The sequence below is a fragment of the Bombina bombina genome, chromosome 3, assembly GCF_027579735.1.
Source record: "Bombina bombina isolate aBomBom1 chromosome 3, aBomBom1.pri, whole genome shotgun sequence".
In the NCBI taxonomy this organism is placed as follows: Eukaryota; Metazoa; Chordata; class Amphibia; order Anura; family Bombinatoridae; genus Bombina; species Bombina bombina.
Window position 1 is genome coordinate 210,062,444 of NC_069501.1, and position 23,907 is coordinate 210,086,350.

At 41.9% G+C, this 23,907-nt stretch overlaps 1 protein-coding gene across 7 annotated transcripts in view; it reads left to right on the plus strand.

Annotated features, from left to right (window-relative positions):
• NCOR1 (nuclear receptor corepressor 1) overlaps positions 1-23,907 on the plus strand; it is a 1,077,134-nt gene that overhangs the window by 813,481 nt on the left and 239,746 nt on the right. For all 7 annotated transcript variants that reach the window (XM_053706113.1, XM_053706112.1, XM_053706115.1 and 4 more), the window contains one exon: positions 11,537-11,708. In XM_053706113.1, coding sequence (XP_053562088.1) covers positions 11,537-11,708 — 172 coding nt within the window. The remainder of the gene's footprint in view (positions 1-11,536; positions 11,709-23,907) is intronic.

Below are 23,907 nucleotides of genomic sequence, written 5' to 3' on the forward strand. Positions count from 1 at the left end.
GTGTCCTGTAGCTTTGGTATTGTATCCCACAAGTAAAGGATGAATCCGTGATACGACGAGTCCACGGCCCGCCCTGTCAATTTAAGACAGATTATATTTTTTTATTTAAAACTTCAGTCACCCATGCGCCTTGTAGTTTATCCTTTTTCTTCCTATACCGTCGGTCGAATGACTGGGGGGTGGAGTCAAGGGAGGAGCTATATAGACAGCTCTGCTGTGGTGCTCTTTGCCACTTCCTGTTAGCAGGAGGATAATATCCCACAAGTAAAGGATGAATCCATGGACTCGTCGTATCATAGAAGAAATCAATTTATCAGGTAAGCATAAATTTCTTTTCTCTTGCAAGGTGTATCCAGTCCACGGATTCATCCTTTACTTGTGGGATATTCTCATTCCCTACAGGAAGTGGCAAAGAGAGCACACAGCAGAGCTGTCCATATAGCTCCCCCTCTAGCTCCACCAAAAGTCATTCTCTTTGCCGGCTCTAAGCACTAGGGTCTCTCTACGGGAGGGTAAAGTGAATGTGGTGTTAGAATTGTAGTTTTATTATCTTCAATCAAAAGTTTGTTATTTTTAAATGGTACCGGTTTGTACTATTTACTCTCTGGCAGAAAAAAGATGAAGAATTCTGCTGAGAGGAAGATGATTTTAGCATGTTGTAACTAAAATCCATTGCTGTTCCCACACAGGACTGAGGAGTACCAGAAAACTTCAGTTGGGGGGAACAGTTTGCAGGCTTGACTGCAATGAGGTATGTTCAGTCATTTATTGCTAGACAAGACTGAGATAATGCTAGAAGACTGACAATATCCCCATGTGGGGAGAGGGTAAGCTATGTTCTGAGACTTAGTAAAGAATTGAATGCTTACATAGCAGGGCTAATTATGCTGGTTGACACTAATTCAGGGCAATCGATTATTTTGCTTAAGAAATACTCGTTGGGAGACAATTTTAAAGCACTTTTGAGTTCTTTCTGGGGTTATTACCCACATGGCTAAAATTTATTCACTTAGAAGTGATTTTTGTAGGCCTCTCAGCTCCGGAGTGGAGTGGGAGGGGCCTATTTTCTCGCCTCAGATGCGCAGTTAGAATTGAAAGACAAGTTCATGCTGCTTCACATGGAGGGTCCTGCTGCTGTTTGAGGGCCTAAAAGAAGCTTTAATCCCCCAAATCTGATCTCTAAGGGCAGGTAGGGCCACAGCAGTGCTGTGGCAAGGTGCTGTAGTAATTTAACCGGTTGTTGGCTTTAGGCTGCTCCAGTTTGGGCATTAAGGGGTTAATCGTTTTTCTTGCTAGTGGTGCAATCTTACTAAGGCTTTAGGTACATACTGTGAAAACTTCAAGAAAATTGCTGCATTTTTCACTGTTTTGTAAAATTGTGTGTCCTTTTTATCTCTTAAAGGACAGTAACGTTTTTTCAAATTGTGTATTTTATTTGTTTATTGTGACTTCTAAGCCTGTTTGTGCATATTACTAGTCTGTTAAACATGTCTGAGACCAAGGAAAATCCTTGTTCAATGTGTTTAGAAGCCATGGTGGAAGGAACCCCCTCTCAGAATGTGTCCCAATTGCACTAATATGTCTATACACTTTAAAGATCATATTGTTGCACTTAAAAGTGTGGCCCTAGATGATTTTCACCTCTCCCCATGTGTCACAACCAGTTACGCCCGCTCAAGCGATGCCTAGTACCTCTAGTGCGTCTGCCCCTATTACATTGAAACAGCTAGCGGCAGTCATGGATAATTCCCTTGCGGCCTTCCTATCTAAACTGCCAGTTTTTCCTGCAAAGCGCGATAGCTCTGTTTTAAGAACAGATTATGAGCAGTCTGAAGCTTTGGTAGCCTTATCTGATGTACCCTCACAACGCTCTGAAGTGGGGGTGAGGGATTTGATGTCTGAGGGAGAAATTTCCGATTCAGGAAAGGTTTCTCATCAGGCAGATTCAGATACATTGGCTTTTAAATTTAGATTAGAACACCTCCGCGTATTGCTCAGGGAGGTATTAGCTACTCTGGATGATTGTGACCCTATGGTGGTCCCAGAGAAATTGTGTAAAATGGACAAGTACCTAGAGGTTCCTGTATACACTGATGCAATTCCGGTCCCTAAGAGGGTTGCGGATATTGTTACTAGGGAGTGGGATAGACCAGGTGTCCCTTTTGTTCCCCCCCTATTTTTAAGAAAATGTTCCCCATAACTGACCCCATGCGGGACTCGTGGCAGACGGTCCCTAAGGTAGAGGGGCTGTTTCTTCGCTTACTAAACGCACAACCATACCAATTGAAGACAGTTGTGCTTTTAAAGACCCTATGGATAAAAAGTTAGAGGGTTTACTTAAGAAAATTTTTGTTCAACAAGGTTTTCTTCTCCAACCTATTGCCTGCATTATTCTTGTAACTACTGCAGCTGCTTTCTGGTTTGAGGCGCTGGAGAACTCGCTCCAGACGGAGACCTCATACGACAAAATTATGGATAGAATTAAGGCTCTAAAGCTGGCTAATTCTTTTATCACAGATGCCGCTTTGCAATTAGCTAAGTTAGCGGCAAAAAATTCAGGTTTCGCCATTATGGCGTGCAGAGCGCTTTGGCTCAAGTCCTGGTCGGCCGATGTGTCGTCAAAATCCAAATTATTAAATATCCCTTTCAAAGGATTATTTTAGAAATCACCGGGGGAAAGGGCCATGCTCTCCCTCAGGACAAGCCCTTTAAGGCTAGAAACAAAGCTAATTTTCGTTCCTTTCATAATTTCAGGAGCGGTCCCGCTTCAGCCTCTACAGCTGCAAAGCAAGAAGGTAATGCTTCACAGCCCAAGGCAACCTGGAAGCCTTACCAGGGCTGGAACAAGGGTAAACAGGCCAAAAAGCCTGCAGCTGCTACCAAGACAGCATGAAGGGGTAGCCCCCGATCCGGGACCGGATCTAGTAGGGGGCAGACTCTCTCTCTCTTCGCTCAGGCCTGGGCAAGAGATGTTCACGATCCCTGGGCATTAGAGATTGTTTCCCAGGGATATCTTCTAGAATTCAAGGACTCCCCTCCAAGGGGAAGGTTCCACTTTTCTCGTCTGTCTACAGACCAGACAAAGAAAGAGGCGTTCTTACTCTGTGTAGAAGATCTACATACGATGGGAGTGATATACCCAGTTCCAATTGCAGAGCAAGGACTGGGTTTTTACTCAAACCTGTTTGTGGTTCCCAAAAAAGAAGGAACTTTCAGACCAATCCTGGATCTAAAAATTCTAAACAGATTCCTCAGAGTCCCATCATTCAAGATGGAGACCATTCAGACAATCTTACCTATGATCCAGGAAGGTCAATATATGACTACCGTGGATCTCAAGGATGCGTACCTGCACATTCCTATCCACAAAGATCATCATCAGTTTCTCAGGTTCGCTTTTCTAGACAAGCATTACCAGTTCGTGGCTCTTCTGTTCGGGTTAGCCACTGCTCCCAGAATTTTCACAAAGGTGCTAGGGTCCCTGCTGGCGGTTCTAAGACCGCGGGGCATAGCAGTTGCGCCTTATTTAGACGACATCTTAATTCAGGCGCCGTCTTTTCAAAGAGCCAAGTCTCACACGGAGATTGTATTGGCCTTTCTGAGGTCTCACGGGTGGAAGGTGAACATCAAAAAGAGTTCTCTCTCCCCCCTCACAAGAGTTCCCTTCCTAGGAACGCTGATAGATTCGGTAGAAATGAAAATATTTCTGACGGAGGTCAGAAAGTTAAAACTTTTAACTTCTTGCCGAGTTCTTCATTCCATTCCTCGGCCATCTGTAGCTCAGTGCATGGAGGCAATCGGATTAATGGTAGTGGCAATGGACATAGTCCCTTTTGCTCGGATACATCTCAGATCACTGCAACTATGCATGCTCAAACAGTGGAATGGGGATTATGCAGATTTGTCTCCTCAAATACAGTTGGACCAGGGGACCAGAGATTCTCTTCTCTGGGGGTTGTCTCAGGATCACCTGTCTCAGGGAATATGTTTCCGCAGACCAGAGTGGATCATTGTAACGACCGACGCCAGTCTGTTAGGCTGGGGTGCAGTCTGGGACTCCCTGAAAGCTCAAGACTTATGGTCTCGGGAAGAATCTCTTCTCCCGATAAACATTCTGGAACTGAGGGCGATATTCAACGCGTTTCAGGCATGGCCTCAACTAGGTGCGGCCACATTCATCAGATTTCAGTCGGACAACATCACGACTGTAGCTTACATCAATCATCAAGGGGGAACAAAGAGTTCCCTAGCGATGAAGGAAGTAACCAAGATAATCAGGTGGGCGGGGGATCACTCCTGCCATCTCTCAGCAATTCACATCCCAGGAGTAGACAACTGGGAGGCGGATTTTCTGAGTCGTCAGACTTTTCACCCGGGGGAGTGGGAACTCCACCCGGAGGTATTTGCCCAGCTAACTCTATGGGGCACTCCAGAGTTGGATCTGATGGCGTCCCGTCAGAACACCAAACTTCCTCTCTACGGGACCAGGTCCCGGGACCCCAAGGCGGTATTGATAGATGCTCTAGCAGCACCTTGGTCCTTCAATCTGGCTTATGTTTTCCCACCGTTTCCCCTTCTCCCTCGTCTGGTCGCCAGAATCAAGCAGGAGAAGGCTTCAGTGATTCTGATAGCGCCTGCGTGGCCATGCAGAACTTGGTATGCAGACCTAGTGGACATGTCATCTGTCCCACCATGGACACTGCCAATGAGGCAGGATCTTCTAATACAGGGTCCGTTCAAGCATCCAAATCTAATTTCTCTACGTCTGACTGCTTGGACATTGAACGCTTAATTCTATCAAAGCGTGGTTTCTCTGAGTCAGTTATAGATACTCTAATTCAGGCTAGAAAGCCTTTCACCAGGAAAATCTACCATAATATATGGTGGAAATATCTTTGTTGGTGTGAATCCAAGGGTTACTCATGGAGTAAGATTAGGATTCCCAGGATCTTGTCTTTTCTCCAAGAAGGATTGGAGAAAGGATTGTCAGCTAGTTCCTTAAAAGGACAGATATCTGCTCTGTCTATCCTTTTACACAAGCGTCTTGCAGAGGTACCAGACGTTCAAGCGTTTGCACAGGCTTTACTCAGAATCAAGCCTGTCTATAAACCTGTGGCTCCGCCATGGAGTCTAAATCTAGTTCTTTCAGTTCTTCAAGGGGTTCCGTTTGAACCTTTACATTCCATAGATATTAAGTTGTTATCTTGGAAAGTTTTGTTTTTGGTAGCTATCTCTTCTGCTCGAAGAGTCTCAGAATTATCTGACTTACAGTGTGATTCACCTTACCTGGTGTTCCACGCAGATAAGGTAGTTTTGCGTACCAAACCTGGTTTTCTTCCTAAAGTTGTTTCTAACAAGAATATTAACCAGGAAATAGTTGTTCCTTCTCTGTGTCCTAATCCTTCCTCGAAGAATTAACGTCTGTTGCACAATCTTGGTGTAGTTCGTGCTCTAAAGTTCTATTTACAAGCAACTAAGGATTTCAGACAAACATCTTCCTTGTTTGTTATCTATTCTGGTAAGAGGAGAGGTCAGAAAGCGACTGCTACCTCTCTTTTCTTTTGGCTGAAAAGCATCATCCGTTTGGCCTTTGAGACTGCTGGCCAGCAGCCTCCTGAAACTATTACTGCTCATTCTACCAGAGCAGTGGCTTCCACATGGGCTTTTAAAAACGAGGCTTCTGTTGAACAGATTTGTAAGGCAGCGACTTGGTCTTCACTGCATACTTTTTCAAAATTTTACAAATTCGATACTTTTGCTTCTTCGGAGGCTATTTTTGGGAGAAAGGTTTTGCAAGCAGTGGTGCCTTCCGTTTAAGGTACCTGCCTTGTTCCCTCCCTTCATCCGTGTCCTAAAGCTTTGGTATTGGTATCCCACAAGTAAAGGATGAATCCGTGGACTGGATACACCTTGCAAGAGAAAACAGAATTTATGCTTACCTGATAAATTACTTTCTCTTGCGGTGTATCTAGTCCACGGCCCGCCCTGGCAATTAAGTCAGGTGAAATTTTTTTTGTTTAAACCACAGTCACCACTGCACCCTATGGTTTCTCCTTTTTCTTCCTAACCTTTGGTCGAATGACTGGGAGGTGGAGCTATATGGACAGCTCTGCTGTGTGCTCTCTTTGCCACTTCCTGTAGGGAATGAGAATTTCCCACAAGTAAAGGATGAATCCGTGTACTGGATACACCGCAAGAGAAAGTAATTTATCAGGTAAGCATAAATTCTGTTTTTTTCATGTTCAACTAAGCATTCGAGAGGACCTGTGGGTCCGTGAGGCGGGAAGGATTGTTTCAGTCCTTATGGCCTTCAGTCTTAGATGACTGGGCAGGGGAGTTTTCCACTGCGTCACACTCTCTCTGACATCTGATTTCATCTGAACTTAGTTTTTCTCCCCCATGGGTTGGAGGGCTTAACGCCCCTTACCACGTTGAGCGGTTTGGCCTTCATTTTTAGGCCTCTGGATTTGTCCTTTTGGGCTTGATCCAACAGCTTGTACAGGATAGCTGTCTAGCATGCAGAAGGTTTGCAGTTTGAAACAGTTGCAGCTTACTCTTCCTTCGGGTTCTGAGGGTATACTCTCCTTCTCGGGGGGCGGCCTCGATTGAGGTTTTGTGTTCCCCTTTTTAGGGACCTGTGTGTACGTCCGGCGACTTAGGTTGCCTGGAGCGTGCCCTCTGTCTGGGGGTTGCTTTTGCAGTCTGTTTCTTGCTTGACTGCTTCTTCTTCTTTGCAACTATCCTCTGTGTCGTCCTGTTATGGACTCTGTGTTCTCAAACTTGGGGTTTCTCACCTGGGTGTATTACACACTTTTTCATGGTCGAATGCTTTGGTATTCTTGACACTGGGAGAACTTTGCCTCTTCAGTTGCATTCCGTGCTTGCAGGATGTTGGAGAGACGTCTGTTCTGTCTCTGTGCCCGGTCTTATCCCGGGTTTCTCTTGGTATAGGCATGACCTCCTTTCCCTGTTTGGGCCCCTTTGGGTCTCTGTGAGCTGGGCTCACTCGTGGAGGTGTTCTTTTTTGTATTAGGGGACCTTTCGGTTTCCTTGGTTCTCCTTTGCCTTGTTCCCTTGGGGGTTTCGCCTGGTGTCTCCTTCATTTGTGGAGATGAGCGGTGGAGGATCGTTTGTTGGGCGACGGTGTCTCCTGGAGGACTGGTTTTGCTTCTGGACTAACTGTGAGTCAGTGTCATTGGGGCTTTTCCTCTTAAAATTTTCTCGGCTTCGGACGAAGCAGGTTTTTTTTATCGGGTAGAGATTCAGGCTTGGTGCCCTCAGTATGGGCCACCTATTATTGTACCCTTCAGTCTTGGCATTCAGTGTCCTCTATACTTGGGTATTTTTTTCCCAAAAGTAATGAATGCAGCTGTGGATTATTTCCATTTAAAAAGAAAAATGTATATTATGCTTACCTGATAATTTCCTTTTCTTTTGATGGAAAGAGTCCACAGCTCCCCACCCGTAATTTTATGTGGGGCGTCATTATTCTTCTGGCACCTTTCACCCTGATATTTCTTCTACTGTTCCTTGTTCCTCGGCAGAATGACTGGGGGATGAGGGGAGTGGGAGAAGTATTTAAGCCTTTGGCTGGGGGGTCTTTGCCTCCTCCTGGTGGCCAGGTTCTTGTTTCCCAAAAGTAATGAATGCAGCTGTGGACTCTTTCCATCAGAATAAAAGGAAATTATCAGGTAAGCATAATTTGTTTTCCCTTAAAAAGCGTAAACTGTTGTGTGCTGCTTGGAATATAAGTAGTACCCTGGATACCATGAGATATATGGGCCCATCCTTGCCAAGGCTAGTGTGTTCCAGACTTCTTCCACTGGAAAATAAACCTGTTATATTTATCATTTTTTTCTAAACTTGTTTTGGAACTTTGTTCTACTAATTCTGAAAATGTATGACTGTCATACAATCCTGCAGCTCACTGCTTTGTAATTTTACTATCTTTTTGTTACATTCAAGTTTTGAACAAGAACTTGCACACTGTTTTATCTACCTATAACTGAACCTACATTATGGGAAAATTGCATCTTTTAGCAAAGATACACTCAGACGTGTTTCCCCTGGTTTTTAAAAGCTGAATTAAAAAATGACTTATGTAAAGTAGACCTGAATAAGCTAAACTAAGCACCAAGGTAATACCAGAGCTGCCAGCTTGCACTATGAGACAGTGTAACTAGAGGTCTATTCTCCAGATCACACTGGATCCCTACAATCACTATAAAATGAAAAATCAAATCTCGTCCTTTGTAATCACCCAGATACAGAAATCAGCAGTTATTGTATATTTGTTATGTCTAATATACTGTATGGTTCTGTCACATTAAACACTAATGAAATTAACTTTTTTATGAAAATATGCTTAAAAAGACTAATTTCATAATTTGAATCTGTTCCAAAATCAAATAATTTGAAAATGCAAGATAGATTATATTTCCATCTTAATGGGAGGAGAGTCCACTGCTTCATTCATTACTTGTGGGAATTAAGAACCTGGCCACCAGGAGGAGGCAAAGACACCCCAGCCAAAGGCTTAAATACCTTCCCCACTCCCCTCATCCCCCAGTCATTCTTTACCTTTCGTCACAGAAGGTTGGCAGAGAAGTGTTGGAAGATTCGGAGTAGTCTCTTATGGAGGGTAGTACTCTTCGCAATGGGACTGGAGTTTTAAGTAGTCCTGTCAGCCTCTCAGTGAGAGCATGGGTGAAAGTTAGAGTCCGGAGATGCAGGGAGAGTGTTTCTGCGAAACTATCCACCCACAGATTAACAGCTCCATAAGCAATCGGCGTTGACGAGTTTTGCTGCCTGCTTTCTGCTCTCAAGTCTATGTCAGGAGCGACGCTACTAACCTGTCACACTTGAAAGGCCGAGTTCCTGTTCCATGGCGTAGATTCTGGTAAGATTGTTTCATTATATACATATAACATTAGAAGACAGGGTCACAATGTGTGTCCTTTTATCTGTATAGAATCAAGGGTTAATACCCCAGGAATGGTAGTTATTGAATAGGGGGGATTTGTGCACAATGTTGTCTGTTTATTGTGTTTATACTGTAACATGTGTGAGATGAGGCTCTATCAATGTGCAAACTGTTTTTTGAGATGTCGACGCAGCATTTTTTGGCGCGTTTTCTCTTTAAGTGCAGGGGCGGTTCCTGCATGGCACTTCATGTGACTGGGTGCAGCCTTTTCAACTTCCTCTTTCTTGACCGGTGGTTGCAGGAGACGAAGCGTTTTCTCTGTTGTCCGGGTCATAGGAGGAGGTGAGTGTCCCGGCCATTGGGATATAAAGGTGCAATTTAGCTTATATCTATTCCGTAATAAAGGACTCTGATATGTTAGAGGGTACTCCCTCTTTAATTAAACCTAACTGTGTATATTGTGAGGAGGTCTCGGTTGATCCGACCTGCTCAACTCTGTTCCACATGCTTTGATAAGATTGCAATATCTAAAAAGAACAAGGTATTTAGTACAACTGAGCCGTCCACCTCAGAGGGTTCTCCGTCCTGCGAGGTGCGTTCCCTACATTCATCTCCGATTGCACATGCAGCTCCCCAGGCCGATCCTAATCCTCCCACGGGAGGAGCCTTTTGGCCAATCCTAATCCTTTTGCGGGAGGGGCCTTTTGGCTGCCAGATTTTGCTGAGCAGTTACAGACAGCGGTGTCTGCGGCCTTCAATGCCTTACCACGTCCTGCTAAGCGCAAGCGAAAGGTGAATCATAGCTATCTGTCCCAGGGGTTATCGACTTTACTGGATGTCTCTGACAGATTATCTGCTGATGAAGACGACTCAAACTCTTCGGAGGACGCTCTCTCTGAGTCAGAATCGGCGACATCTAGGCCTCTGTCTTCGGAGGAGCCAGATTTTAAATTTAAGATGGAGCACTTGCGCTTTCTGCTAAAAAAAGGTATACCCCGCTCATACAGCGGGTTAGGGACCGGAACCCCGCTGTAAAGTGAAAACCGCCTTAAAGTGAAACAAGGCAGTTTTAGCTTTCTTTTCACTTGCCAGTGTGTTTAAAGACTTGAAAACATGTTTGAACTAACATATATTAGGGGTGCAATAGTGCTACGTTTAGTTTAGCACAGCACAGTATTCAATAAATACTGTACCTGTAAAATAGTGACAATTACTGTACTGTAGTACAATTTGCCAGACTATAGCACTGAGACACAGATTGCACTGTAATGCTGTAAACATGAACTAAGCATAACAAAATGGTGCCAGTCACTTTTCTCGCAATCTCACAATGATTGCAGCACTGTTTCAAAATCCTTGGAGGTTGAATTTCAATGCCACAAAGCGCTGTATTAGCGAAACGCTGTAAAGTGAGGTATACCTGTAGTTCCTTCCTTGTGTCCTAACCCTTCTTCGTCAAAGGAAAGGTTGCTTCATAATTTGGACGTGGTTTGGGCCTTGAAGTTTTATCTTCAGGCCACAAAGGAATTCAGACAGACTTCGACTTTATTTGTTGTGTATTCAGGGAAGCGCAGGGGGCACAGGGCCTCTTCCACTTCACTGTCTTTTTGGTTGAGGAGCATTATCCGTCTGGCCTATGAGACAGCGAGACATAAGCCTGCTCAGAGGATTACGGCTCAATCAACTTGGGCTGTGGCCTCTTCTTGGGCCTTTAAAAACTAGGCTTCTATGGAGCAGATTTGTAAGGCGGCGACTTGGTCTTCCTTACATACTTTTGCTAAATTTTTACAAATTTTATGTTTTTGCTTCGGCGGAAGCAGCTTTTGGTAGAGGTTCTGCAGGCTGTAGTGCCCTCAGTTAAGGGTCTGCCTCCTTTTACCCTCCCCGTTTTTTTTCATTCAGTGTCCTCTAGAGCTTGGGTATTTGTTCCCACAAGTAATGAATGAACCAGTGGACTCTCCTCCTGGAAAACATAAATTAGGCTTACCTGATAATTTAATTTCCATCTGTGGGAGGAGAGTCCACTGCTCCCACCCGTTTCTCCGGTGGTCGGACCTAAATTTAATTTTATTCTTCTGGCACCGTTTATACCCTGATATTTCTCCTACTGTTCCTTGTTCCCTCTGCAGAATGAATGGGGGATGAGGGGAGTGGGGGAGGTATTTAAGCCTTTGGCTGAGGTGTCTTTGCCTCCTTCTGGTGGCCAGGTTCTTAATTCCCACAAGTAATGAATGAAGCAGTGGACTCTCCTCCCACAGATGGAAATTAAATTTCAGGTATGCATAATTTATGTTTTTGCAAAAGTACAGCAAATAAATGTTAGATTAATAAATTGCCATGATACCTAAATTAGAATATATTTCAATTTTAACAGTGAAAATTTGGAACTTTTGATAATTTTATTTTTTTATTTGTAGAAAATATTTTTCTTTTAAGTCTAAAATAAAATGGAACAAGGGACATATTAGACACTTTCTGTGGCATAACAAGAATAGCATCTTTTCAAAGTTGCTAAATGTATTGCCTCTATATTAATAAATGCTTCTGATTTATTATTCTGCTATTGTATTTAAAAGTATCTAACACATTCATCTTCTGCTATTGCATTTTAAGGGTACACCTGCTCTGTCACAGTCTGGTATTGCTGCTGATGTCTTGCTTAAGACAACCATCACCCAATTGGCAACAGAAGATTGTAGTAGCCCAGAGAAATGCAGGGAGGAATCTTCTGCTAAAGGCCATGTTATCTATGAAGGCAAGAGTGGCCATATTGTATCTTATGACAGTGAGTATCTGTTAAATCTTTAGAGATTACATTGTATGGCAAGTGCTTAGTATGCATAGATAAGGTGATTATAGAAAGAAATTAGTTATGCAAATCCACATCATGGCCTAACTTTGAAGTTAGGCTGAATTATTAAGGATCTTTTCTTTCGTGAGATTGTCCACAAGACATCACATGTGGGATTAAGCTCCGGTCCAGTAGAAGAAGGCAAAAACACACTACATTCCAGAGCTTTAATCCCTAAGTCAATATTGTTGCCTCTAAGATGTAGTGAGGTAAAATCTGAAGTACTGTTTTTCATGTTGTTGAGAGGGGTTCCCTAACCAATTTGAGATACATTTCCTCCCCAGGGTCTTCAACCAGGACCAAGGGGTAGACGGGAGTTTTTAGTCGGGCAGTAAAAAATATTTCTCTTGTAAGGTGTATCCAGTCCACGGGTTCATCCATTACTTGTGGGATATTCTCCTTCCCAACAGGAAGTTGCAAGAGGACACCCACAGCAGAGCTGTCTATATAGCTCCTCCCCTAACTGCCACCCCCAGTCATTCTCTTGCAACTCTCGACAAGAAAGGAAGTATCAAGAGAGATGTGGTGACTTAGTTTAGTTTTACCTTCAATCAAGAGTTTATTTTTAAACGGTACCAGCGTTGTATTGTTTTACTCTCAGGCAGAAATTAGAAGAAGAATTCTGCCTGGAGGTTTGATGATCTTAGCGGTTTGTAACTAAGGTCCATTGCTGTTCTCACACATAACTGAGGAATATGGGAAAACTTCAGTTGGGGGAACGGTCTGCAGATTACCTGCTTTGAGGTATGTTCAGTATTTTATTTCTAGAGAGATGAATAAGTTCTAGAAAATGCTGACAGAGCTTTGAGGTAAGCCTGATGCAGTGATTTAACAGCGACTGGGATCATTCTTACAAAACAGGGTAATACTCATGTTAATACTCATATTACTTAATGACAAAACGTTTACATGATTTCATAAATAGGACGTTTTTTCTCTGAGGGAGATAAGTCTTTATTTGGGGCCTAGTTTCCACATGGCTAGTCAGATACTCCTAGGAGTATTTTCTTAAGGTCCCTCTGGCATCCAGTACATGGTGGGAGGGGCCTATTTTAGCACTCTAACTGTACAGTTTTAATTCAGACTGAGACAGCCAGCTTCCCTAGAGGAGTCCTCTGGCATCTGAGGACCATTTCAAATGGGTTATTTCTGCACAAAATCGTATTTGAGGGCAGGTAGGAGCCTCAGCAGAGCTGTGGCAAGGTGCTCAATTGACTTTTAACGTGTTTTAACGTTTTTCAATCCGGTTTGGGGCCTAAGGGGTTAATCATCCATTTGCAAGTGGGTGCAATGTTGCTTTAGTCCCTTACACACACTGTAAAAATTTCAAAGATTTTACTGTATTTTTACACTGTTTTGCACAGTAACGTTTTTGTTTAATTGCTGTTTCACCTTTATTAAAGTGTTTTCCAAGCTTGCTTGTCTCATTACTAGTCTGTTTAAACATGTCTGACATAGAGGAAACTCCTTGTTCAATATGTTTGGAAGCCATTGTGGAACCCCCTCTTAGAATGTGTACCAAATGTACTGATATTTGTATAAACTATAAAGACAATATTATGGCGCTTAAAGATTTATCTCCAGGGGATTCTCTGATTGAAAAGAGGGAGATTATGCCATCTAGCTCTCCCCATGTGTCAGAACCTATAACTCCCGCTCAAGTGACGCCAAGTACATCTAGCGCGTCTAATTCTTTTACCTTACAGGACATGGCGGCAGTTATGAATGCTACCCTCTCAGAGGTATTCTCCAAACTGCCAGGGTTACAAGGAAAGCGAGACAGCTCTGGGGCTAGAACTAATACAGAGCTTTCTGACGCTTTAATGCCTGTGTCCGATATACCCTCACAATGCTCAGAAGCCGAGGCAGGTGAGCTTCTATCTGTGGGTGACATTTCAGACTCGGGGAAGGCGTTACTTCAGTCTGATTCTGAAATAACAGCTTTTAAATTTAAACTTGAACACCTCCGCTTATTGCTTAGGGAGGTTTTAGCAACTCTGGATGACTGTGACCCCATTGTGGTTCCAGAGAAATTATGTAAAATGGACAAATACTTTGCAGTGCCTGTTTACACTGATGTTTTTCCAGTCCCTAAGAGGTTTTCGGAAATTATTACTAAGGAATATGATAGACCAGATGTACCGTTCTCTCCCTTTAAAAAGATGTTTCCCATTGATGCCGCCATACGGGACTCGTGGCAGACGGTTCCTAAGGCGGAGAGAGCAGTCTCTACCCTAGCTAAGCGTACAACTATCCCCGTCGAGGACAGTTGTGCTTTCCTAGATCCTATGGATAAAAAATTGGAGGGTCTCCTTAAGAAAAATTTTATACAGCAAGGTTTTATTCTCCAGCCTCTTGCATGCATTGCCCCAGTTACTGCTGCAGTGGCTTTTTGGTTTTTGGTTTGAGTCTCTTGAGGAGGCTCTACAGGTGGAGACCCCGCTAGACGATATTCTAGACAGGATTAAAGCTCTTAAGTTAGCTAACTCCTTTATTTCTGACGCCATTTTTCATTTAGCCAAGCTAACGGCTAAGAATTCAGGTTTTTCCATTTTTGCGCGTAGCGCGCTATTGCTTAAGTCCTGGTCAGCAGACGTTACTTCAAAGTCTAAGCTTCTTAACATCCCCTTCAAGGGACAGAACCTATTCGGGCCTGGTCTGAAGGAGATCATTTCTGATATTACTGGAGGGAAAGGTCACGCCCTTCCTCAGGATAGGTCCAATAAGTTAAGGACCAAACAGAATAATTTCTTTCATGTAATTAGCAAGAGTCCATGAGCTAGTGACGTATGGGCTATACATTCCTACCAGGAGGGGCAAAGTTTCCCAAACCTCAAAATGCCTAAAAATACACCCCTCACCACACCCACAAATCAGTTTTACAAACTTTGCCTCCTGTGGAGGTGGTGAAGTAAGTTTGTGCTAGATTCTACGTTGATATGCGCTCCGCAGCAGGTTGGAGCCCGGTTTTCCTCTCAGTGTGCAGTGAATGTCAGAGGGATGTGAAGAGAGTATTGCCTATTTGAATTCAATGATCTCCTTCTACGGGGTCTATTTCATAGGTTCTCTGTTATCGGTCGTAGAGATTCATCTCTTACCTCCCTTTTCAGATCGACGATATACTCTTATATATACCATTACCTCTACTGATTCTCGTTTCAGTACTGGTTTGGCTTTCTACTACATGTAGATGAGTGTCCTGGGGTAAGTAAGTCTTATTTTCTGTGACACTCTAAGCTATGGTTGGGCACTTTTATATAAAGTTCTAAATATATGTGTTTAAACATTTATTTGCCTTGATTCAGGATGTTCAACGTTCCTTATTTTCAGACAGTCAGTTTCATATTTGGGATAATGCATATGAATAATTAAAAAAAATTCTTACCTTAAAATTTGACTTTTTTTCCTGTGGGCTGTTAGGCTCGCGGGGGCTGAAAATGCTTCATTTTATTGCGTCATTCTTGGCGCAAAAATTTTCTTCATACGTGTCGCCGGAAGTTGCGTCATTTTTTTGACGTTTTTGCGCCAAAAAATGTCGGCGTTACCGGATGTGGTAATTTGAGCGTCATTGTTGTCTCCACAATATTTAAGTCTCATTATTTATTGCTTCTGGTTGCTAGAAGCTTGTTCATTGGCATTTTTTTCCCATTCTTGAAACTGTCATTTAAGGAATTTGATCAATTTTGCTTTATATGTTGTTTTTTCTATTACATATTGCAAGATGTCTCAGATTGACTCTGAATCAGAAGCCACTTCTGGAAAAACGCTTAACTGAGTTTCAGTTCTACCAAAGCTAAGTTCATTTATTTTAAATGTTATAAATGTTTATCTTTAGCTATGGTTTGTAATAAGTTATTATGTTATACTTTTACATGCGGAATCCATTAGTATTTATGCTTTATATATTTCCTTTCTTACAAAAAATATTTAGAAGATTTATAAGAAATATTTTTCTGATTCTATTTTAAAGGCTTTGTCTGACTTTGTGCCTTCTAATAAATTTTTTAGGTCTTTTTTCACTTCTTTTTTAATTATTGAAGTTTCAAATGACCAACAACATACTGATTTATCCTTCTCTGATGATGTTTTTTTCTCTTTCAGAAATTTTCTTCATCAGATATTGACACTAACAAATCTACTTTTTTATTATTTTTCTATTATTAAAGTACATTTGTTCTTTGTTGAAAAGGTGTTGATTATTTTGGATATTAAGGTAACTAGTTCTTTAAGACTAGCTGACATTATTTCTGCCTATTTATTTCTTCTGTGTTTTCAGAGGTTTTCTTTCCAATTCCCCATACTAGGGAATGGAATAGGCTGAGAATTTTCTTTTATTTCCTCTTCAAAGGTTTTAAACTATATTCTTTGCTAGCAGTTAAACTCAATTTGGAGGGTTCTCCAATTTATTGGGGCTATCTCTAATTCTACTAATTATGCTATTGTTTCTATAGCAAAATAGTATTTATTTTCCTTTAGATAGTTGTATCTTATTTATGGAAAATTATTTAGTTTCAGGTACTTTTCTTGGTCCTGTGATTTATTTGGATATTGCAATTGCTTCATTTTCTCTGTTTACTTTAAGATCAAGTACCAGATTATGATTTATTTTAGCATTGTTAAAGGGACAACATTTACTAGACTAGGTGCTGTTGCATTTGTCTTGTTGTTTTGCATTTATTGATTATGCAAGTCCACTGTATTGGCTGGTCCTTTAAACTGGACTGTCATGCTAATAATTTCATTTGTGTCTTCATTTTATTGAATATTTTCGCAAATGAGGGTTAATCTATGTTTTTAGCTAGAAGAATTTTGTGATTTTTAAAAAAATAAATAAAAAATCCATATTTCTTTTGTTCTAAGATAATCAATTATTTGTTTTATAATTGGATTCAATTCTTAACTGTTACTCTGGGCTTCAAGATTGAGTTCTAAGACTAAAACTTTAAGCTTATACTGGTTTGGTTGTTCTTGTTAAGGAACGAATTCCTGAGTTCTTTCCCAAGTAACATGTCTATAATTGGAGTTCGAAATCAGCCCCCTAATATTGCGATGTACGTGCCGTATTCCAGCTTGGCTGGTAAGGGGCAGGTTAAGGCTTCTTTGAAATTTATTTTGTCCAAATTTCTTTGATTTTATTCCAGTTAGGCTAACACTTTCTTTAACTGTGTTTCTGTCCTATATATTTTGGGTACTGTTGTAGCATGGCTAGGCACCCATGGGGTTCAAACGCTGCTCAGACCTGGAATCTTCTGGGGTATTTCTTCCAGTTCCTTTTGAGGAACCGGGTTTTGGAGTTTTATTCAAACTATTTTGCCTTTTTATCGTCATTGATAGCATTATTTGTTTTCATTAGATACAATAAATGCATATTTTCATTTTTCTGTTTTCATTCAGATTATTTTCTGTGGATGCTGAATCTCATATGATTTACTTGCTCTTCAGGACATAGAGGATCTTTTTTTCAAAAGCTCTTGATTCCTCACACAAGGGTCACCTTTTTTAGGTTTCCAGATAGTTTGTGTCACTGTACTTGTCTCTATCAGACAAGGGATAATTTTATTGGGTTCCGTCTATCGGTTCCTTTAGTCTCTATTATTTCCTTCAGTTGCTATATATGCATAGAAGTTTTAGGTCTTATGGCCACAGCATTGGATTCAATTCCCTTTGCTCATTTTCACTAGAAAGAACCTTTCCAGTCTTTTATAAGTGTTGTTTCTTCAAGAACATGGTTGTAGGATCAATTTACCAAAAAGTTTGTTTGATTCCTCAGACAAGGGTAACCTTTTTAGGTTTCCTGATAGATTCAGTGTCCTTGATTCTGTCTCTGACGGACAAGAGGCGTCTGAAATTGGTTTCAGCTTGTCGAAACCTTCAGTCTCAATCTTTCCCTTCAGTAGCCTTATGCATGGAAATTCTAGGTCTTATGACTGCTGCATTGGACGCGATCCCCTTTGCTCGTTTTCACATGCGACCTCTTCAGCTCTGTATGCTGAACCAGTGGTGCAGGGATTATACAAAGATATCTCAATTAATATCTTTAAAACCGATTGTTCGACACTCTCTGACGTGGTGGACAGACCACCATCGTTTAGTTCAGGGGGCTTCCTTTGTTCTTCCAACCTAGACTATGATCTCAACAGATGCAAGTCTGACAGGTTGGGGAGCTGTATGGGGGTTTCTGACAGCACAAGGGGTTTGGGAATCTCAGGAGGCGAGATTACCAATCAACATTTTGGAACTCCGTGCAATTTTCAGAGCTCTTCAGTCATGGCCTCTTCTAAAGAGAGAGTCGTTCATTTGTTTCCAGACGGACAATGTCACAACCGTGGCATATGTCAATCATCAAGGAGGAACTCACAGTCCTCTGGCTATGAAAGAAGTCTCTCGAATACTTGTATGGGCGGAATCCAGCTCCTGTCTAAATTCTGCGGTTCATATCCCAGGTATAGACAATTGGGAAGCGGATTATCTCAGTCGCCAAACGCTACATCCGGGCGAATGGTTTCTTCACCCAGAGGTATTTCTTCAGATTGTTCAAATATGGGGACTTCCAGAAATAGATCTGATGGCTTCTCATCTAAACAAGAAGCTTCCCAGGTATCTGTCCAGATCCAGGGATCCTCAGGCGGAAGCAGTGGATGCATTGTCACTTCCTTGGAAGTATCATCCTGCTTATATCTTTCCGCCTCTAGTTCTTTTTCCAAGATTCTAAAGGAGCGTTCGTTTATTCTTCTGGTGGCTCCAGCATGGCCTCTCAGGTTTTGGTATGCGGATCTTGTCCGGATGGCCACTTGCCAACCGTGGACTCTTCCGTTAAGAACAGACCTTCTATCGCAAGGTCCTTTTTTCCATCAGGTTTCTCAAATCCTTAAATTTGAAGGTATGGAGATTGAAAGCTTGATTCTCAGTCATATAGGTTTCTCTGACTCTGTGATTAATACTATGTTTTTTTTTTTTTAAACTTTTATTTATATCCAACAATGTGTACAGTCATACATACTGCATATATTGCGCCACGCAGGGCAGAGCACAATATGTTAAAAGGTAGATAATTCACAGAGAGATCAGTTTTAACATTTCTTAGAATATGCTAATGCAGGATTACCATTTGTAGAATATTTGCACACAACGTTGGGGTTTTCTTTTTTTCCAAACCTAACATAACATCACAAAACAAAACAATACTAAACTAAAATAAAACTAGGCTAGGACTAAAACTAATACCTTCTCCTATTGAGAATACATATGTGTCACCCTGTGAGATGAATGTGTGGGACAACCACTTATGAAGGGTTTTATGTTCAGAGTGAATTACAATCCTGTGTGAGTGTGAATCAGATTGAAATTACAATCCTCCCAGTGCTTTCAGGCCTCATATATAAGTGTTATGCATAAGTGGACTAGTTCTTGTGGGATGAGATCTAAAATAACCTTGTCATTTATGAATAATTAGCAAGGCTCAAAGGGGGCAGAGTGAGCTCTATGGGAATGCTTTCGTCAGGGTTCACAATAAAGTTGTTGGAAAGGTAAATAAATGGAAACATCCGTACTATAACGGTCTATTGGCGAATAGGATTGGATATAAGGCCTCTCCAGAGACAAAGATACTACTGCGTTGAGGGGAGGCAATGAGGGTACAACTTGCAAGCTCTATCTTTTGGTGGTAGAATGAGTGTTGTCTCTTAAGTTAGAACTTTAAATGTAGTGAGCAAACATACCTCCTGTATTACAGTAGGTGTTAGAATACATGGCATATCAAAGTACAGCCCACATTTTCACATAATGCTAAAACAATGAACACCCAAATTAAGTGAGTAGCAGAGTATATAGAGTAGTCTCAGAACACAAGGGTGATTGATAAGACACCACACATACACTGTCTGTTTATGAAACACATGTGCTAAACTAACAGTGGAGCCTCTACAGCTTCCCTATACTATAAAAACAGGGTCACACAATTGCGCATTCACACAGGGAGCCAACGGGACACGGGCCCTAAGTTACTGGATGTTATATAGGATTACATTAAAGGTCCCTTGCTGGTGAAATTGAAATAATGTAGGGGGCACCTGTCACACCCATATGTAGGATGATTGGGCTAGAAGTTACTTAAAAGATTTGGTAAGGTGACCCCCCCTAAAAGTATGGCATTGATATGCCTATCCCAGGCTGCTACAAGAGAGAAAAAAAAAAAAACACAAAAAAAAACTATAGGTTCTAAAAATTATTACAAAGGTGCTAACCCTCAGGGCAACTAAATTTGAGGACATACTTAGCTAAAAGGGGAGAATCTGTGTTTCCATATTGACAGGTATGGATATAGTGGTAGGGTGATGGCGTGGGATAAAGGTTATCTCAGCAAAATTAGTCGGATTATCATAACTAGGGTAGATCTACATACACACGCCAGACAAATGAAAATCAACTATTGCAATAGGGGGCATAAGGCAGGTTATGCTTAAGCTTTACCTATTTCACACATGTAGAGGGACCCCCTGTTACCTCGGGGTAGTCAGCATTAATAAAAGAAAATCTAGCTCTAAAAGTAAAACAGATAAGACCAACAAACTTATACTAATTATAAACAGCAGTTCCATCTCTGGGGTATACCCAGTTGTAAATCAAACAGCGTTTCTGAGCAGTTCGAAACATGGGATAATTGCAGCGGTATACTGGCCAGTAATTGAGATAGCCATGCAATCAGTCACTTATACTAAATATAAACAGCAGTTCCATCTCTGAGGTGTACCCCGTTGCAAATGAAACAGTATTTCTGAGCAGTTCAAAACATGGGATAGTTGCAGCGGTATACTGGCCAGCAGTTGAGATAGTCATGCAACCAGTCACTTATACTAATTGTAAGCCACAGTTCCATCTCTGGGGTATACCCATTTGTTGGTCAAACAGTGTTTCTGAGCAGTTCAAAACATGGGATAATTGCAGCGGTATACTGGCCAGCAGTTGAAAAAGTCATGCAACCAGTCAGTCGATGCCCCTTGCTCTGCAGTCATGTTTGAAATTGACCTGAACATGGGTTCTCAGTATGTACATGTTTGCCGGTACTGGGCGTCCTCCAATACCTCTGCAGAAACTGCACCATGCTTCTTCAGTTTTGATAGTAAGTAGTGTAGCTGTAAGGCTATTCATACCTGGGTAGTAGTTTTGCCAGCCTCCACGTTTAATAATGGGCCGTTGTTGCCAGACAAGGGAATTCTTGATGTGGTCTGTAGTGTCGCAGCTGTAGTGGGCAATGCCTTCAACAGGCTTGTCAGCTCCAGAGTCGCTGGCTGAGCATACAGGTAGGCCTTTGGGTCCGCACATGTAGTGATCCTGCCGATCTTTGGGTGTAGTGGAGATGGTACACGAGGCAGTCAAAATGGGGTAAGCAATGCCATAGGCCACTGTCATTTCCAAGTGTGGATCTGTAGCTGGGGCTGTGACACTTGCCGAGTGGGTCATAGGCGGTGACAGTGCGCTGTTCTCTGAAGATACAGCAGGCTTCCAGAAGAGATTCATATGGGATATCAAATCCGGAGCAGTCGTCATTAGCATGTGGGTCAACTGAGAAGTCGGCAATTTCTCTTGTAAGTCACCGGTCGGTTCCCTAATGCGATGCACTAGTTTGACAGCGGGAGAGAGCGCTCGGGTCGCCATTTCTCTCCTCCGCAAGGATTTGGGGGCTATTAGGCTGTCATCAACCAGTGTTTGGGAGACGGGGCCCAGCGTAGCATTTTGTGGCGTAGGCTTGATGCCCGGCTTCCCTTGATGACCCACCTGTTTCATAGATTGTAGCATAGTGCATAAGCTTGCACAAGAGCATACGAGTCTCTCCAGTTTAGGTAAGAGCAGATTCTGTAGTTCAGCTAGGATGCAGGTAACATCATGACACTCTTTGGCGGTGGGTATCTCCATTATATCAGAGCAGGAGCCAATTGCTAGGGTATATACAGCGTGGCAGTAACTCCCGCCACAGTGCCTAACGGCTTTATTCTTCAGATTGACTTTCCAGGGTAGAAGAGCTGTTATTTCTTCTATCTGCTAGTTGGTCTCGGACAGCTTGCCTGTCAAGAGAAATGCAGATGGCATGGATAAATGGCTGCAATATTAAAATAGGAAGAGATTTTCCTCGGAGCTGGTACAGCTTGCAGCCATCTTGTAGAGCCGCCCACCGGAAGTTCCGATTAATACTATGTTACAGGCTCGTAAAACTGTATCTAGGAAGATATATTATCGAGTCTGGAAGATTTACATTTCTTGGTGTTTTTCTCATCATTTTTTCTTGGCATTCTTTTAGAATTCCTAGAATTTTACAGTTTCTTCAGGATGGTTTGGATAAGGTTTGTCTGCAAGTTCCTTGAAAGGTCAAATCTCTGCTTTTTTTCACAGAAAGATTGCTAGTCTACCTGATATTCATTGTTTTGTACAAGCTTTGGCTCGTATAAAACCTGTTAAGTCAATTTCTCCTCCTTGGAGTTTGAATTTGGTTCTGGGGGGCTCTTCAAGCTCCTCCGTTTGAACCTATGCATTCGCTGGACATTAAATTACTTTCTTGGAAAGTTTTGTTTCTTTTGGCCATCTCTTCTGCTAGAAGAGTTTCTGAATTATCTGCTCTTTCTTGTGAGTCTCCTTTTTTCTGATTTTTCATCAGGATAAGGCGGTGTTGCGAACTTCTTTTAAATTTTTACCTAAGGTTGTGAATTCTAACAACATTAGTAGAGAAATTGTGGTTCCTTCATTGTGTCCTAATCCTAAGAATTCTAAGGAAAAGTCGTTGCATTCTTTGGATGTAGTTAGAGCTTTGAAATATTGTTGAAGCTACTAAGGATTTCCGAAAGACTTCTAGTCTATTTGTTATCTTTTCCGGTTCTAGGAAAGGTCAGAAGGCTTCTGCCATTTCTTTGGCATCTTGGTTAAAATCTTTGTTTCATCATGCCTATGTCGAGTCGGGTAAAACTCCGCCTCAAAGGATTACAGCTCATTCTACTAGGTCAGTTTCTACTTCCTGGGCGTATAGGAATGAAGCTTCAGTTGATCAGATTTGCAAAGCAGCAACTTGGTCTTCTTTGCATACTTTTACTAAATTCTACCATTTTGATGTGTTTTCTTCTTCTGAAGCAGTTTTTGGTAGAAAAGTACTTCAGGCAGCTGTTTCAGTTTGATTCTTCTGCTTATAATTTCAGTTTTTTACATTATAAGATTTAAACTTTATTTTGGGTGTGGATTTTTTTCAGCGGAATTGGCTGTCTTTATTTTATCCCTCCCTCTCTAGTGACTCTTGCGTGGAAGATCCACATCTTGGGTAGTCATTATCCCATACGTCACTAGCTCATGGACTCTTGCTAATTACAAGAAAGAAAACATAATTTATGTAAGAACTTACCTGATAAATTCATTTCTTTCATATTAGCAAGAGTCCATGAGGCCCACCCTTTTTTGTGGTGGTTATGATTTTTTTGTATAAAGCACAATTATTCCAATTCCTTATTTTTTTTTCCTTTGCATTTTTTTCTTATCACCCCACTTCTTGGCTATACGTTAAACTGATTTGTGGGTGTGGTGAGGGGTGTATTTATAGGCATTTTGAGGTTTGGGAAACTTTGCCCCTCCTGGTAGGAATGTATATCCCATACGTCACTAGCTCATGGACTCTTGCTAATATGAAAGAAATGAATTTATCAGGTAAGTTCTTACATAAATTACGTTTTTCGTTCCTTTCGAAACTTCAAGAGTGGCGCAGCTTCAGTTTCCTCTAATGCAAAACAAGAGGGAAATTTCGCCCAGTCCAAACCAGTCTGGAGACCTAACCAGGCTTGGAACAAGGGGAAGCAGGCCAAGAAACCTGCGGCTGCCTCTAAGACAGCATGAAGGAGTAGCCCCTGATCTTGGACCAGATCTAGTAGGGGACAGACTTTCCCTCTTCGCCCAGGCTTGGGCAAGAGACGTCCAGGATCCCTGGGCATTAGAAATTGTTTCCCAGGGATATCTTCTGGACTTCAAAGCTTCATCTCCAAAGGGGAGATTTCATCTCTCACAATTATCTGTAAACCAGATAAAGAGAGAGGCATTCTTACGTTGTGTTCAAGACCTAATGGTTATGGGAGTGATCCACCCAGTTCCAAAGGAGGAACAGGGG